The 19255-nt window shown below is 37.7% G+C and overlaps 1 protein-coding gene across 1 annotated transcript in view; it reads right to left on the minus strand.

The window, feature by feature from the left end:
• ALMS1 (ALMS1 centrosome and basal body associated protein) overlaps positions 1-19255 on the minus strand; it is a 130386-nt gene that overhangs the window by 76834 nt on the left and 34297 nt on the right. Inside the window, exons 3-8 of the mRNA XM_019633288.1 lie at positions 18582-18696; positions 16061-17838; positions 15687-15805; positions 15431-15580; positions 11299-11455; positions 9-472 (exon numbers count right to left, since the gene is read on the minus strand). Of these exons, the coding sequence (XP_019488833.1) occupies positions 9-472; positions 11299-11455; positions 15431-15580; positions 15687-15805; positions 16061-17838; positions 18582-18696 (2783 nt within the window). The remainder of the gene's footprint in view (positions 1-8; positions 473-11298; positions 11456-15430; positions 15581-15686; positions 15806-16060; positions 17839-18581; positions 18697-19255) is intronic.

Consider the following 19255-nt stretch of genomic DNA (forward strand, 5'->3'; position numbering starts at 1 on the left):
TGTTCAGTTAGATGACTGCCTGGCAGCTGTTGCTGGGACAAAATAATGTGCTTCTCTCTATATGAACTAGAAGGTACTGTTGTTTTCTCAGTCTTCTGGTCAGCAGGTCCAGAAACAGCTGAAACTCTTAGAGCCTCTTCAGTTTGATGACTGTTTCCCAAGGCCTGTGGGTAGAAAATACTGGGCTTCTCTCCTTGTGTGTTGGAACCTGAAGGGATTGTAGATATGCCAGTATTTTGGTCAGCTAGTTCAGGAATAGCTGAAACATTTAGTGTCTCTTCAGTTACATGACCATCTGCCAATATCTGTTGGTTGAGAGTATCAATATGTTGATCAATGGTATTCTCCACAGAAGACCTTACAGGGGACAAGGGTAAATGAGATCCAATGTGTGAATCTCCAGGAGTGGTAGTGATGCCTGGTTTCAAGTTGGATTGAGTAATTTCAGTTATGCCTCCTTTAGAAGTATCTCCTAAAGAAAAGGAGATTTGTTATTATAAATTTTTTGAATTAAAAATAATATTTGTTATTCACTAAAAGAAATAAAGCAAGATTTGCATCCTTAGAACTTTTATACTTCTAGAATGGAATCCTAATGAAATAGTCATCAAAGGATACAAACATGTATACTCAAAGATATTTATTACAAAGACACTTAAAGAAACAATCTAAAAAAAATGTGTAAAAACTTTAAATACTCAACAATCACGCAATAAATTAAAGATAGCAGTATTTTTTATGGCTACATGCAGATCTTAAAATTTGGATTTTTAAAGAATTCTCAGTGTGGCGGGAAAACGGTCTCTACTCTGGAATTTGATTTCACACTTCTTATAAGCCAATAAGTTAGCCTGTTATTGGGTCATATCTGCTGGCAGAAAATATAAGACTCCTCAATCGAGACAAAATACTTTATTCCATACATAGCAAAAGTTGATCAACTTATTTTCATGGATTACCCTTTCCGCCAAGACCTACAAGGGCTGTGCAATATGGCCCAGAGGGATGCTATGCTTTCTCCTAATAAATGCGCCCATAATAAGATACGTATTTTCAATTATGAGAAACTTTAAATACTACAAAGGCTATGTTAAGATGTTTGAACTTAATTCTACATGGCATGGAAATTGTTGACAGATAAGATCAGAACTATACTGCAGAAATATAGATTCAAGGTGGGTGGGAAAGGAATACAAAAGTGTAATCAGAACTTTTGAAAACAATGGAAATGTTCTATATTTGTACTGTCTGATACAGTAATTCTAAATAAAAGTAGTTCTAAATGGCAGTGGAAAGTAAATGACTGCAATATAAATGGCAAGATTTGACAAGTAATGTGTTCATTCATTTATTCATTAAAAAAATGAATGTTAAGGGCCGGCCAAGTGGCGCGATGGTTAAGAACTAGCTTGGGACGCCAGAGGGCCCCGGTTCAGATCCCACATATGAGGGCCAGTGACACTGCCCTCCACAGCTAAAATGCTGAACAACAGCTCAGCCTGGAGCTGGGCTGCCATGTATCGCCGGTAACAGCATAGGCTGCAGCCCCTGTGGCAGTGGGTTGCCATGGGTATGTAGCCAGCAGCCAGCGTGAGGGACCAGCAGCCGCTATGAGCAGCCGTCCAGAAGCCGGCGACTAATCTGCCTCGTCTAGGAAGAGCGCAATGATGGTGTCAACTTGGGCCAGTGAAGCAACGTCCTCCACAACTAGACTGAAGAACAAAATGACAGCAACTTGTCTGTTTCCCTTCCCCCAATTCCCCAATAAAAATCTTAAAAAAAAAAAAAATGAATCTTAACATGGCCCAGTCATGATTCTAGATATAGGAAATAGAACCAACAAATAAATAGACAAAGCTTACATTCTAATAGAAGGAAACAGACAATAAATTGGTAAAACATATAGTGTGTCAGATGTAAGATGAATGATATATACAGCAAGTATTATCTATAACTTATGAGTAGGGAAATTAAGTTTCAAAGATAACAATGTAAAAGTACTGCTCAATGTAAAGATCTTGTTAAATTCTGATTCAGTAGATCTGGGGTGGAACCTCAAATTCTGCATTTCTAACAATCTCCCTGGTGATACCCAAAACTATTGGTTCTCAGGCCACACTTTGAGTAATAAAGATATATTTCTCTAGAATTGTACAGTGAGTGTATCACAAAACCAGGCACTTTAGCCTTCTAATTCTAACTAAAAATTCTGAACTCTTTTCACTAAAACTGGCTGCCACTTTAAACTCATTGGTGAGCTTCAAGAAAGTAGCTAAACATAAAATGAAATGGGATAAGGAGTGAATTGTAAGGTAAAAAAGCAGAAATGGCAAGTATTAACTCTTCAAAAAACTAAAAGAGAAGGAAAGAATGGGTGCTGCATAGTAACTTTAGAAAGACATGGGTTATGAAAATTTTTGTGAGGGAACAAAAGGCTCAAGAAATTAATAAATCAAAACATAATGGGTCAAAGAAGAAATCAAAAGAGAAAGTTAAAAATACCTTGAGACAAATGGAAATACAAGATACCAAAATTAATGGGGTGCAACAAAAGCAGTTCTAAGAGGGGAGCTTATTGAAATAAATGCCTATATCAAAAAACAAGAAAAATCTTACATAACCTAAAAGAAGTAGAAAAACAAGAGCAAATAAAGCCCAATGTTAGTAGAAGGAAGGAAACAAAGGTCAGAACAGAAATAAATGCTAACACAGAGAATGAAAAGATAATAGAAAAGGTCAATGAAGCCAAGAGCTGCTTCTTTAAAGATAAACAAAATTGACAACCCGTTGGCTGGACTCACCAAGAAAAAAAGAGACAGGACTCAGTTAGAATCAGAAATGAAAGAGGAGACATTACAACTGATACCAGAGAAATACAAAAGATAGTAAGAGACTGCTACGGGAATTAAACACCAACAAATTTGACAACCTAGAAGAAATGGATAAATTCCTACAAACATACAACCTACCAAGACTGAATCATGAAGAAAGAGAAAAATCTAAACAGACAGATCACTAGTAAGGAAATTGAATCAGTAATAAAATACTTCCAACAAACAAATATCCAGGGCCAGCCATGTGGCGCATTGGTTAAGAGTTGCCTTGGAAGTGCCGGCTCTGAACAGCAGGGCCTCAGTTCAGAACCCACATGAGAGCCAATGACACTGCGCCCTCTACAGCTAAGATGGTGAACAACAGCTCGACCTGGAGCTGAGCTATCGTGAGTTGCCAGTCGACGGCGTAGCCTGCAGTGAAGCTGCAGTGGGCTGCCATAAGCTACCGTGTGTGGCTGCCAGCCAGCGTGAGCAGCTGGCAGCTGATATGAGCTGCCGTGAGCGGCCATCTGGTGGCAGGCGACCAATTGCCTCACTCAGGAAGAGCGCAATGATAATACCAATATGGGCCAATGAAGCAACATCCTCCACAACTAGAATGAAGAACAAAAGGACAGCAACTTTCTGTTCTCCTTCCACGACTCCTCAATGCTGTTCCCCTCCCCCAATTCCGCAATAAAATCTTAAAAAAAACAAAAACAAACAAAACAAAAACAAACAAACAAAAACAAATATCCATTTCTGGGTATTTATGTTAAGAAACCCACAGCACTAATTTAAAAAGACATATAGACCCCCTATGCTCATTGCAGCATTATTTATTATACAATAGCCAAGAAATGGAAGCAACCTAAGTGTCCACCGATAGACAGATGGATAAAGAAGATATGATTGGGTATATACAATGGAATATTACTCAGTCATAAAAAAGAATGAAATCATGCCATCTGCAACAACATGAATGGACCTAGAGGGTATTATACTAAGAGTAAACCCAACAGAGAAAGACAAATGCCATATGATTTCACTTATGAGTGGAATTTACAGAACAAAATAAACAAACAAAACAGAAACAAACAGATACAGAGAACATTTTAATGGTTGTGAGATGGGAGGGGGGTTGGTGGGGTGGGTGAAAAAGGGGAAGGGATTAAGAAGTACAAATTGGTAGTTACAAAACAGTCAAGGGGATGAAAAATGTAGCATAGGAAATATAGTCAATACTGTAACTGTATAGCATCAGATGGGTGCTAGATTTATCAGAGTGATCACTTCGAAAGTTATATAAATGACTAATTGCTATGTTGTACGCCTTAAACTAATATAATATTGTATGTCAACTGTAATTGAAAAATAATAAATTATTTTAACTTTTTTATATAAATATTTGCTCTCCCTACTTCTCTTGTCTCCTTTAAAATATGTAAAATTATATAATTATAACAATATATTCTTGGGTTTGTAACACATATAGACGTAGTATGTATATAAAAATAATAGCATAAAAAAGGAAGAGGGAATAGAGCTATGCCAGAGTAATGTCTCTGTATCATACTAAAGTAGTATAAATCAGGAGTATATGACGATATGATAAATTTTGTAAGTCCTACAGCAACTACTAAGAATATATTGGGTTGTTGGAAAAGTCATGGTGTATTTTTTCTATGTTTTTCATTGCAAAAACGCGTCGTGACTTTTCCGACAACCTAATAACTTTAAAAAATAACTAGAAAGTCATTAAAGAACCTAAAATGTCACACTAGAAAATATTCACTTAATGCACTAAAAAAATAAAGTACAATAGAATGGAAGAACACAAAAGACATGAGACATATGGAAAATAAAAGGTAAACCAGAAAATGTAAACCCAATCTTATCCATAATGACACTAAATGTGAATGGATTAAACAATCCCATCAAAAGGCAAAGATTATCAGTCTGCATTTTTCTTTTTGTTTTTTTTACTTTTTGTTCTTTCTTGTTTTTTATTTTATCAGTCTGCATTAAAAAGAAAAAAATCTAGCTATAAGCTCTTTATAAGAGATGTACTTTAGATTTAAAATACAAATAGATTGACAAAAGGGATGAAAAAGATATGCCATACAAAAAGCAACCGTAAGAGCTAGAGTATCTATACTGACATAAGGCAAAAATTTAAAACAAAAAAGTTACTAGAATTAAAGGACAATTTACATCCACAAAAAAGTCAATCATCAGGAATGTAACATATTATAAATTATAATACATAAACATAAATGCACTTAATATCATATCTCAAAATATATGAAGTAAACCTGACAGAAAAGAAGGGGGAAGCAGACAATTAAACAGTAATAGTTGGAAATTTCAATACCCTACTTTCAAAAATGGAGAAAACAAGTAGGCAGAAGATCAACAAGGAAGCAGAAGACTGGAACACTGTAAATCCACTAGAACTAACAGATATGTATAGAACTCACCACCTAACAACAGCAGAATGCACATTCTTCTTAAGCACAAACTATACATTCTACAGGATAAACTATATGCTAGGACATAAAATAAGCTTCAACAAAATTTAAAAACTGAAATCATACAAAATATATGTTCTCCCAAAAAAACAATCAAATGAGATCTCAATAGCAAAAGGAAATCCATGAATATGTGGAAATTAAACAACATACTCCCAGATAACCAAGAGGTCAACAAGAAAAATTACAATGGAAATTTGGCAATATTTTAGGTGAATTAAAACAAAAACACAACCAAAACTCACCACATGAAGCTAAAGCAGTGCTTAGAAATTTATTGATATAAACACCTATATTAAAATGAAATATCTCAAATCAATAACCTAAACTTTCACCTTAAGAAACAGTAAAAAGCACAAACTAAAACTGAAGCAATTGAAAGAAAAAAGACTAAAATGAAAATAAATGACATAGAGGTTTAAATGGGAAAGAAAAAAATTAGAAAAAGTAGAGAAACCAAAGTTTATATCTTTGAAAAGATCAACCAAAAATTGACACTATTTAGCTAGAGGAGAGACAGAGAGACAGAGAAGAGAGAGGCAGAGACAGACAGAGAGAGAGAGAGAGAGAGAGAGAGAGAGAGAGAGAGAGAGAGAGAGAGAGAGACTCCAATTACTAATATCAGAAATGAAAGAGTGGGGTCTGCGGTGGCCGCCCGCGCGTCTCTCTGCTTGCCTCCCAGGGCCGCTGGCCCCGCGGTGGGGCTGGTTGGGCTTCGCTTGGGTTCCCGCGCCGGCTCCCGCGCCCACCATGGGCAACTCACACCACAAGAGGAAGGCCCCCAGCGGCCCCCGGGCCCGCAGCTTCTGGCGGTTCGGGCGGTCGGCGAAGCGGCCGGCAGGTAGGGGCCGGGGGTGGGGGCGGGGCAGGCGGGGAGGAGGGTCTCCCTGCCGCAGCCTCCGCCACCGCTGCTGCCCCCTCCCGGGGCCTGGTGGGTGTGAGTGTGGGGGGCCGGGAATCCCCCAGCACAGACCCCACTCCTCACATGCACACAGAGACACACGTGCAACACGAATGCCCACGGGAGACACATGTACATGTTCACAATTTACACAGTCATACACACAACACCCACTCAGATGTACGGATATGCAGACACAAAATCACACACATTCACACCCACACCATCATTGTAGGATGCACAGATCCTGAGACACAGGTACATATACATATGTATATGGTTTACATAGCTATGTAGTTCGTATGTATACGAACTACACGACATATTCAGATTCGGATACACAGCCGTACACATACAGTCATGTAGGTAGTTGCCCAACGTGTTAGGCACACGGATGTACACAGGTTCAAAACTGCACAACCAACCAGAATTATACAGGCTCAAAGACAGACCCTAAGGCATTTACACACACACACACACACACACACACACACACAAAAAAAAAAAAAAAAAAAAAAAAAAAAAAAAGAAATGAAAGAGTGGGCATTACTACCAGTCTCACAAAATAAAAAGGATATATGGTAATACCATGAACAGCTATATGCCAACAAACTGGATAACCTAGCTAGAATGGATCAATTCCATGAAAGACACAAATTATGAAAACTGACTCATAAAACATATAAACTCTCAATAGACTTACAGAAGGTAAACAGATGAAATCAGTATAACTAATACCAATCCTTTACGTACTCTTCCAAAAACTAGAAAAGAAGAGAAGAGAAGAGAAATGAAGAGAAGAGAAGAGAAGAGAAGAGAAGAGAAGAGAAGAGAAGAGAAGAGAAGAGAAGAGAAGAGAGAATGCTTCCTAACTCAACTTATGACTATTATTACCCTGGTACGAAAACCCAACAACAACGAAGAAATCTACACACCAGTATCTATTATGACTACAAATACAAAATTCCTCAAAAAAATGAATTTACTGGCAAAAGGAATCCAGCAACATACAAAAAGGTTTATACACCATAACCAAGTGGCATATGTAACAAATAATGCAAGGTTGGCTCAGCGTATGATAACTAATTAATGATGCACCATATTATTAGAATAAAGGGAAAAGCCATCAGGTCATCATAAAAAATGCAGAAAAACATTTAACAAAATCTAACATCCTAACGTGATAAATATACTCTAAGAACTAAAAATAAAAGAGAACTTCCTTAGCCTGATAAAGAGCATCTGTAAAAATTCCACAGCTAACATCATACTTAGTGTCAAAAGACTTGATACCTTCCCACAAAACCAGGACAAGACAAATATATCTGCTCTTGCCACTTCTATGCAACACTGTACTGGAGGTACTAATCAGAGCAATTGGAAAATGAAATATATAAAAGGCATCCATATTGGAAAGGAAGAAGTAAGACTATATTTGTAGATGACTTGGTCTTATACAGAAAATTTATAAGAAATCCACACAAAATTATTAGAAACAATAAACAAGTAGTTAAGCAAGGTTGCAGGCTACAAAATTAACATACAAAAGTACTGATGCATGCTATAACATGGATAAACCTTAAAAAGGCACTCAATGAAAAAAGTCAGTCACAGAAGAATACATGTTGTATGATTTTATTTATACAAAAATGTCCAGAACTGGCAAATTTATAGACACAGCGGGTTAGCGTTGCCTAGGGTTGGGAGTGCTCAGGGGGGTATAGAGTAGGGAGTAACTGCTAAAGGGTACAGGGTTTCCCCGGGGACATGAAATGTTCTAAAATTAGAGTGTAGTGATGTTTGCACAACTCAGTGACTTGTACACTTTAAGTGAGTGAATTGTATGGTATGTGAATTACATCTCAAAAGGCTGTTTTTACAAAAAACTAATGGTTTAAATTTTCATTCTAAATATATGATATTCCTTCCAAAGTTCTAGTTTAGTTGCTTTTATTATACATTTAAACAATTTTTAAAAAGAGATTTTTCTTGTCCAACATGTAGAGCTTAGAAGTCACTCCCATATCACAAGAAAAGAGCTGAACAAACTGAAAATCAACAACTCTTCTTAGACCCATCAGAGAATGAGTTTATAAGGTAAACCAACATCTTGAAAACTGTAGAGACAGGTGAATACAGAAAATCACAGATTATGGGGAGCAAGAAGCCTCTGGAACCAGGAATTGGTAGGAAAAGTTAAACTATTATTAACAAACTGCTAGAGGCTAAGTATGGACTCACTTGAGAGATAAAAATTCCTGGGGACCAGCTTTAGAGGGGACCCCACATTTTCATGAGTTTTACTTCCTGGAACCCCCTGAGGCTCACAGGATGATATGACAAAAATGCCCTCGCATTTATGGCAAGGGAAAGGGGAAAGTAACCATTTTAGAAACCCAGAGACCTCTGGTCTCCATAACAATAGGCTGACCTCAAGGGAAACTAAATTACCAGAGCCTGACTTGGTTTTATCAGAGCCTAACCAAGCTGAGAGAAGGGAAATACCCAACTCTAGCCCCCTCTAGCCTTCCTGTTTCACCTAAGGAGGGAAAAAGGCTGAGAAGCACTTGTAAATGTAATAGCTCAGGGAAACAGGCTCACTAAAGGACTGAGGCCTAACCATAGGGTTATTATAATGCAACCTCTCCCCTCCACATAGTACCACTACATCAACAGAGCTTCTGTATAAGTAATTATAGATGAAAGAATGCAAACAAGCCACAGATCCTGTTTAAGAAGGAGTCTCAAGGGAAACCAAAAGACAACATGGGAGAAAAAACAAGGACACCACAGGAAATTTTAGTGTCTTGACACCACAGGTACAGCTCACAGTAATACAGCCTCACAACAAAGATAAACTTAAAACTTCACAACAAAGGCCCATTTACCTCAGTCTTTTTACCTAATATATTATGTCCAGTGTTCAACAAAACTTACAAGGTATGTTAAAAGGCAAAAAAACAGTCTGAAGAAACAAAGCAAGCAATAGGACCTGACTCAGAAATGGCAGAGATTTGGGGATTATCAGACCAGGAATTTTAAGAACTATGATTAATACACTGAGAGCTCTAATGGAAAAAGTGGACAACATGTAAGAACAGATGAGTAATGTAAGCAGTGAGATGAAAACTCTAAGAAAGAATAAAAAAGAAACATTAGAAATCAAAAACACTATTACAGAAATGAAGGATGCCTTTGATGGGTTCATCAGTAGGCTGGACAAGCTGAGGAATGAATCAGTGAGCCATGAAGTAGGTCAACAGAAACTTACCAAACTGAAATGCAAAGAGGAAAAAAACAGGACAGAATACCCAAGAACCTGAGGACAATTTCGAAGGATATAAGGGAGAATAGACTGCAACCTGAGAATTCTTTACCAAGGCATGCTATAATTTGTTCAAGAAGGCCACAAAAAGACATTTGTAGACACAATGCCCTTCTCAAGTCCTATGGCAGTCCTCATTTCATCTCTAAGAACAGACCAGATAAGAGTTAGGACCCTCATATTGTTCTGGTATCAAAATTACTTCTGGTAAAATTAGTATATTTGAGGCCACTCATCACTGAAACCCCTGGTCCAGACAAAAGGCAAATATTACCAGTCGCCTGTCCCCACATTCTATTTCTGCTCTGTTTTCTTACCTTGGTTCCTCCCACTATTTATTCCTTCCCTCCCTTCTTTCTTCTGTGCTCTCTGAAACCATTCTATTAAATAAACAACCTTTCTCAAAATTTTCAGAGAATACTCTCCAACTTTTTGCCTTAAAAAAAAACTTGATTTTCCTCTGATAATACTATTACATTTGCAGCCTGCTTGCATATACCATGACTCTGGAAACAAGGAGATGAAAGTTGGCATCACAATCATTTCCTTCCCATTGTTTTCCATCTTCCTCAAATAAACAAACAAAACCATACAAATGAAACCTCCTTGTGGAAGCTTAGGCCACAAACAGCTTCAATACCACCCTTTATCACGTTTCTCCTTGCGACTCCCAGCTGCTTCCATTCATTTTTTGAAGACTTCAAGGTCTGATACACAGACCTAAACCCCAAATCCCACATAATCAGAAAATATTTAAACGTAGTTAACAATCCAATAAATAAGCTAGCCTAAAAAAAAATCTCAATTTACTTTATCCCAGTGATTTTTACATTCAACTCCTATCTAATCCCAGGGCCAAGCAATGGATCTTATCACCCTTTAAACTGATCCCCATCTAAATGTACTCACTCTGACCAAAGTTACCCATTCTTCTAGCTCTCTCAGTAACTCATCCCCACCTCATCTATTAAACTTCATAAAGAAATCTCTGTTCCTTCTATTTTCTCCCAGACTAACAACTCTCCTGACTTCTTGTTTTTCCCTCTGCTGACTGAAACCAATAGCTGATCAACTTTTCTCTCACTGATTCCTTTCCATTGCTATCCTTTCACCACAACCGCCCACTCAACAAATCCCTCAACCAAGAATCAATCCTGTAATTCATCTTCTCCATTCCTGAGTTTTAGTAGAGAAAAATCAGAGATGCTGACAATGTTATAAAATCATGTCTAACTTCAGCTGACTTCTCAGAACCACCTGCCAATCCTTTTGCTTGGCCTTGGTCAGCTCCATCCCCTATTCACTTCAACATAAATTCTGAGCCTTCACCAAGCAAGCCACTCTCCACTAACCTCCTAATACCTCCATCCGTCCCCACCTCCTGCAGCAGATAATCTTGCTTTCTACATCAAAAATAAGCTCTCAGTTTCCTCTCTACAACTTATTTGCATCCACTCTTATCCTCTTGTGCTCAATTATTTTTCCCTTCAAGTCACAGAAAGGAATATAGGAACAAACTGACTGTACTATCAACCCCTCCATGTAATTCAGTTCTAAACATTGTCATGAAGAACTCAATGAAAAATCAAATGGCTCATCTAATAAAAGACCTGGGTATTTATAAATACACCCAATCCAAAGTTAACATTATTGCAGGAGTTCAAAATAAAAAGTCAGATTTTTAACAAGTTAGCCATAAGGATGCTTCATATCTCCTTTTCTACGTACCTGATAAATGTTTGAGAGTCTTAGGCACAATCTGAGGAGATATCCTCAACATTCTGAGATCTGAAGAGTGATATTCCAACTCTCTGGCTGGCTCATGAACAAATGGAGGCAATACAGGTGAAAAAGACTGATTAATGTCCATATTAGAATGACCTACCTATGAAAAGAGATAAAAAATAAAGAAAAAAAGGTTAATTTTAGGCTTTACCTGCTAAAAACAAATCTCATTTTTTATTAAGGTTTATAAATTATATTAGTTATACCAGTTCCTTAAGATTATATTCTCAGTCCTCTTGAATTCATATACGGGTCTATCTTGTTTGGTTAATTCCAAGAAGGCGCTACAACTTATTCTGAGGGTCTGAAAGTTTGCCTGTATAGAATATTACAGATAGGACGCCTAGAAGTGTTCTATAACTCAGAGTTTGCTCCTTATAATAGTATGATCGTTGCAGGATTTGAACTACGGTACAAGGATTTTTTTTTTTTAAAGGAGAGGTGTGTTGTGGAAAGGAAAGAGGCAAGGAGGGAAGAAGGAAGAAGAATATTTTCAAGAAATCCACAAATGTTTAGAAGAAAAATAAAAGCACCAAAAAACTATCTGTGATCAGTTACCAAAAAACAAAAGTCCTCAAATTTCTTGGAACTAAAGTAGTGGGTATAAACTGACACTGAAGTAAAGGTTAAATGCTGAAAAAGTTCCTAAAGTTTCATCAGATCCCAACATGTCCTTGCTAGAAAAGCAATTAGAAACCATTATTGGTGATGTTAGTACATAAATGTATACAACTTTTCACCAAATTCATAGTATGCTCTAATATGAAAACAATATACCACTTTTAGGTTTCTTAATTTTCCTAAAAAGATTATTCCAGGGATGCCCTCTCAGGAGAGTCTAAAAATGTATGTAAGCATGAATTTTTCTATCCACTTTTACCAAGGTTTTTCCATTGTGTAGTAATGAACATTCTTGGAAGCTGGCAGGGTGTAGAAATACATTCTTCTTCTACTGCCCATATAGGTTTCTCTAGACCAGTGGTTCTTTTTTTGGGGGAATTTTTTTTATTGGGGAATTGTGGAAGGGGACTAGCCAAGTTGTTGTCCTTCAATCCTAGTTGTGGAGGTGCAGCTAGTTCAGCTCCAAGTTCAGTCGCCATCCGGCTGCCCAAAGGCAGCTCGCAGCCGCTCAGCTCAAGGTGCCGTGTTTAATCTTAGTTGCGGGTGGGCAGAACCCACCATCCCATGTGGGAATCGAACCGGCAACCCTGTTGCTCAGAGCTCGCGCTCTTAACCAACTGAGCCACTCAGCTGGCCTGAGAAAAGCATTTAAATCTTGAGAGAAAACTAGGCCTTTTGGAAGAAGTGGGGACAACAAAACAAAGAGAAAAAAAATCTAGGAGTAAACCTTAAACAATATTTAGAGCTACGTGGCTAAAATAAGGGATACTAAAACGGTATTTCATCAAAGGCTAAAAGAATAGAAGTTGCTGCTACCAGAAACAAGGAGAAAGAATGAACAAAATTACAACAGAGAGTAGGAAAACACTGGTCAGAGTCTAGGAGTCTAGTTTCAGTGAAGTACAGAACAGCCAGGCACTATATAAATGCTTTATACCTTACCCCATGTAATATAACTATTTACGAGGTTGATTATTACTATTCCTATTTCTTTATGTAGATGAGGACAGTGATCCCCCAAAGTCATTTGCCCAAGGCAAAAGGCTAACAAAGTAACTGAACAGGGTTTTGACTCCAAATATTCAGTTCTTTTCATAGCCCCAAGCTACATCATACATAAGTGGATACCAAATAATGATTTAGAGAATGACAGGTAGGTGTCAAAGTCAGGCACACAAATACGAATGACTCTTCAGAGACACAGATGAGAACAAAGAAGAAACCAAACCTCCTGAGAGCAAGCTGAGCCACGTGGGAAGATTACTGACATGTCTGACTCCTTGCACCCCTAATACTGGCATTATGTAACTCCCAGACTTTTGAATAGCGCTAAGAGTAAAGGATATATAGGGAACAGCATCCTCCCTAGACTGAAAAAATATACTTAAGGCTACTGTTAAGGGCAAACAAAATTTGTAATGTGGTCAGAGTTAATCTCAACACATCTCTATTAACAGAATATATAGCTTCATTTCTTTAAATATATTTTAACTATTGAAAAAGTTGATGCAAATTACAAAAGTAGTACTATAAAAAATATTAGAAACTCTAAGTTTAAAATTGATAAAATTTTGTTTCTCATTCTTATTGAAACTGACTTCACTCTTGCCAAATAATGAAAAATCTTGGCCTTGGTTTCACTGAAGAATAGCTAAATAGGGACATAGTTTATGGCATAGTGGTTAAGTACACAGATAACATTAGTTTCAAATACTAGTTCCCCTACTTGCAAAATGATCATAAGCAAGTTCCTTACCCTTCTAAGTGTCAATTGTAAAATGGGGATGATAATAATACCAACAATCCTACCTGATACGATTGACACAAGGACTAAACAAATTGATGTGTATAACTAAAATTAGCATAGTATTTGAGCATAGAGTATTAGCTATCATTTCCATCCCCACTGTTATTAGACTGAAAATTCGAATTAAACAATGCCTACTTTAGAACGCTGAAGAAAATAAAACTAACCTAACAGTTCTCTATATTAAAATTCTCTTCAAATTCAATGAATTATAAATAAAAAGAAGAGTTCATCACAATATTTTTTGTTCATTCTGCTTATCAATTATCTGAACCTAAAGATCTAAATATGAGTATGGCTGCAACCCAAATTAGTATCTTTCCAATTAACATACTAATCTTATACATGGGAAAACAGGAAAAGAAAAGTAACACTGAATTAACATACTGATCTTATACATGGGGAAACAGGAAAAGGAAAGTAACACTGAATATGCCACATATATTATCTAACTGTGTTTAAAGACTAACAGGATATAAAAATATATTATACGGAAGTGGGACCCAGGTAGGAACTTATAGTATCAGACAGAAGACAATCGGTAATGGGATCAGAGGAACATTAAATCCAAGGGATCCAAGGATCCAGGAAAATAAAGCCTTGTGTAAAAGAGAGGTTGACCCAGAATTTTTATAACACCCCGAAGTTGTAATTTTCTAGTACACATACACACAATGATGATAATGATATAAACAGAGAAGAAGGGAATGTAATAATATATGAGTATGCTGCTCGTTTGGGAAAGAGATAGTTAGTTCCCTTTGGAGACACTGGCAAGTTTGGACATTAAACACCTCAGTATCCTTCCTGGGGAAACACAGGTTCTTATCATTTTCAAGATACCTCTGCACTCAAATCTTTCATGAGCTTCTAAAAAGAAATACTTGAATATACCCGAATACTTCCAGGGCCTATTCCAAGGCTTGTACATTGAGGGGTGGGGGTGGGGGAGCACAAATAAATATCTCCATGAATGAGTCTAATCTTAACACTATCCCAAAGGTTCTTCCTGGCACAACTTAGAAAAGTTAGGGTGCTTCAAGATGAAAGGCCTGGGGAGCTCCAAAGGGATGCCTTTGCCAAGATACCACAGAACTCACTAAGCCTTACAGCATATAAAACACAAACATTTCTTTTTGGTTTTTTTTTAAAGTTTTTTTTTTTTTATTGGGGAATTGGGGGGATGGGAACAGTGCTGGGGAATTGGGGGAAGGGGAACAGACAAGTTGCTGTCCTTTTGTTCTTCAGTCTAGTTGTGAAGGATGTTGCTTCACTGGCCCAAGTTGGCACCATCATTGCGCTCTTCCTGGGCGAGGCAGATCAGTCGCTGGCTTCTGGACAGCCGCTCACTGCGGCTGCTGGCCGCTCACGCTGGCTGCTGGCTACACACGGTAGCCCATGGCAACCCACTGCCACAGGAGCTGCAGCCTATGCCGTCGCCGGCGACTCACAGCAGCCCAGCTCCAGGTTGAGCTGTTTCAGCATCTTAGCTGTGGAGGGCAGTGTCACTGGCCCTCATATGTGGGATCCAAACCTGGTACCTCTGGCATCCCAAGCCAGTTCTTAACCAACGCGCCACTCGGCCAGCCCATCAACTACAATATTTCTTTCCCTAGCCCACAGGAAATGTCAACTCGAAAAACTTACAGACTCTTCAAAACAGCTATCTTCCTTGGATGGTAGTTGCAAAGCAGGCTCCCAGCGCAGGGAGCTGTCACAAATCTCTAGATCATCAAGCAAATTTTCTAAGCCTGCTAGCTCAATGCACTCACCAGTCGAGTCACTTTGGTCACATATCTGGAAAATAGTAAAAAGTAAAATAAAAACAAGTAACAATACCATTTCCTGAAACAATAATGGAAAAGATCATGCTTCCCCCAACTATCATTTTATTGTGTCTCACCTCTCTTTGTAGTTCAGCAACTCTTTCACTGCATGTAACAGCATTTTCATCTAGGCTACAGCATTCAGTATCATCACCCAGGGTACAGATGTCAGATTCAGCCTTTCCCTGCAGGCCCGCTACAAAATATGAGTCATTTTGCATAATTGTATGTATTGTTAAACTGGACTTGGCTCCCACAGGCTGAGGAATTTCACCTAGGTCCCTATCAGCTTTCAGCAATGTCTCTTGGCCGACTGCAATTAGTGATGCATCACTGGTCATCGGTAAAGCACCTTGTGACTTTGCATCATAGGCCACCAAGTTTGCTGAAAAGCTGCTTCCTATAGTTGCAAATGGGCCATCAATGACATACCTAGAATTTACATTCTTACCCAAAATATAGCTTGAGGAATCTGCAACTTCTTCAAATGTTTGCTGCTTTGAATCTTGTAAAGACAACGAATCTGAAGTTGAAGCTTTCAGTGGATACATGTGTGAAGATCCTACCTTCTCTGCAAGGTCAAGAGCAGGAACAGACTTTGTCTTCCCAACTGGAAGAAATGGTTCATTGTCTATATCACACTGAAATAAAGCTGATGGTGTTTTACAAAGACCAACAACCTGTCTGTGAGATTTTCCACTTAATGAAGCAGATGAATTAAGCTCTGAATTAAGCTTTGGAATAAAAGAAGGTGGCTTAATGAACACTTCCTGAGGAGCATTGGGGAGCGAATTTAAATTAGAATGCCAGTACAGGGAGCTAACATAATCATCTTTTTTATGCAATAATGGTTTTGAAGCTGCTGGTTCAAACACTCCAGGAGTAGAATGACATAGTGGGTGACTAAATTTATCAAAGAAAGAGTTTTTATTATAACTGAATAGGGAAAGCTCTGAATTTTGGGGATCCCTTTCTTGGCTGTCGTTTGTTAAACATTTATTGATGGCAGTTTGGATTTCATGTACTGTACTCTCTTTCTTGGAAGGCTCAATAGAGGCAATAACTGCCTCAAAGGCTACATTTTCAGTAGCATTAAAATTTTTCTCACCAAAAGCAGAACTTGCCTTTTGGTTTCTTTCCCCTTGAAAATACAGTTCTTCTGATGTCTCACCTAAGTTGGATGTAATAGTCTGAAGAGGACAACCAGAAGCCTCTACCTTAGAGGTATCATGTCCCCTGGAGAGTACATGTGTTTCTGAAACTTTTACAGAATGATCAATAACTACAACATTATCAATATACCGTATTTCTGAAGATCTGGGAGGAACCTCTGAAAATGCCAAAGTATTGCTATTCTCCTTTAGTTCAAAACATTGATATAAGTCTTTCCCCAGACCTTCTTCATTTCTTTCATAACCCTCCAAAGAATCCATCTTTTGTGTCAACTCATTCTCAGCTGGAGCCCTTAAATAAACACTCTGAAAATAACTATCAGACACCAAGGGAACCCTTTTCCTTCTTTTTTCCAACAAGCAATGCAAGAAAGAATATGACACTGTATTACTAAAATGGGGAGCAGCTTCATGTGCAAAAGAAACACAGTCCTTACTGATTAGACATGTTTCTGGATGGTAGGAAACTTGTTTGCTCCATGACATACGTGAAAAAGGGGCACTGAAATTGTCACTTCCCTCAGAAATTTTATTTTTATCAACTGTATCAGATGAATCTGAACAAAAATCATGGTCCTCACTGGTTAAATATTTTTCTGACTGCTGTATAGCTTCTTGTTTCCAATATTGCACGTATGAACAAGCAGCATCAAAACTGTCACTTTCTTTAGAAGTTATATATTCATCACTTGTATCAGATGAAGTTGAAAAAGAAACTTGATCTTTACCAGCTAAATTGGTTTCTGGTTCCTGTGTAACTTCTTGTGTCTTCCATGACATATATGCACGAAGAGCATCATAACTATCAGAGTCTTTGGGCGTTTTCAGTTTATCAGCTATATCAGATGAAATGGTCTCTTCTTTGGTTCCTTGTTCACCAGGTAAAAAAGAGTCTTGAGGCTCAACAGCTGTAGTACCTATAAGTGGGTGCTGAGATACACTAAAGCGGCTGTTACCAAAGTTTGAAGCTACTTCTGAGGTTGCCTGGAATAAAGCTTCACTAACTTCCGATGGTCGAGAAAACCATTCGGTGTCTTCAGACTTACCAGGAATTCCCCTGAAAAAATGCAGTTAAAAATAAATAAGTTACACATTAAGAATATTTATTTTTTTAAATACTAACATGAAAAAATACAAAAAAGGGTGAAGGGTGGAGGTTTTTACTAGGTAAATATCTATAGTTTTTAATTTAAGGTGTCTTTTTTTAGTCCTAAAAGAAGAAAGCATATTCTTGGATAATTTCAAATGTTTTGGAGAATTTCAGACTTGTCTCCCATTATGACTATTCTAAAGGGGATTAATGTGGAATAATTGTTAAGTTGAACATGTGTCTGTTAGAATAATTTTATTACTTCATATTCACACCTCCTCTAAGGTAAAGAAAGATATGTAGGCTCATTCAGTATCAGGTGATCCAAAGGAGTGTGTCAAACAAGTTAGTGAGCATGAAATAAATGCTTTTTACAAAATGGGGATGGCCTGATGGGAAGCAAAAGGGGAGATTTACAAAAAGAAAAATCCAGTGAGCCCGCTAAATTAAAATATGCCTAAAATGCTAGAAAACACTAGAAACATTTTTAAATAAATTACGGTAACCTGACTCATTTTTACACGTTACTAGGCCAAATTGATATGCATCATGTCTTAACTTAGGGCCTTTTACCTTTAGACTATTCGCTGAGAATATCTAACTTCCACCCCAAACTCTCACCTTAGGCTAAAGTCTTTAATATTAGTAACAACTCAGAACAAGAAAAGAGTAGAAAGGTTATATACAAATTAAAAAATAAATCATCCTACCTCAGAGGTGCAAAACTTAGCTCATTTTGGTGAAATAAGGAATCAGGCCCAAACTCCTGATCTGTCAAACATGTCAGCAAAGGCAAATCAGGAGAAGCAAAGCTGTCTTGTATGACTGCAAAGTTAAAATATGAAAATATTGGGAATGCTGAATATTAACTGTTTAGCTTACTCAAATACTTTAAAGAACCTAAATACGCTGCCATCTGGATGTTTCTACAAGCTTTAGTATGATAACATACCAATAGCAGCAGCAACTACTATTTATCGATAGCTGGACAAGGTCCAGGCACTAAACATAAGAATATTTCACTTAATCCTCATGATAACCTTGAAGGATGGGTATCACTATATCCATCCTACAGGTGAGGAAACATGATTACAAAACTTAAGAAATATTAAGAAATTTGTCTACATTCAATAGCCTAAATAGCAGAATAAGATCTGAACCTAAACATTAATTTTTTAGCAAATGCCCTTAATCATTATAATTGTTTCTTTCTTTTTTTATATCAAAGTGTGGCCCATGAGCTCCTGGGCATCCCTAAGACATTCTCAGAAGGTGCATAGGGTCAAAATTATATTCAAGGGCCAGCCGAGTGGCACGATGGTTAAGAGCTGGCTTGGGACGCCAGAGGGCCCCGGTTCATATCCCACATATGAGGGCCAGTGAC

The sequence above is a fragment of the Hipposideros armiger genome, unplaced genomic scaffold (genome assembly GCF_001890085.2).
Source record: "Hipposideros armiger isolate ML-2016 unplaced genomic scaffold, ASM189008v1 scaffold_1274, whole genome shotgun sequence".
Classification (NCBI taxonomy): Eukaryota; Metazoa; Chordata; class Mammalia; order Chiroptera; family Hipposideridae; genus Hipposideros; species Hipposideros armiger.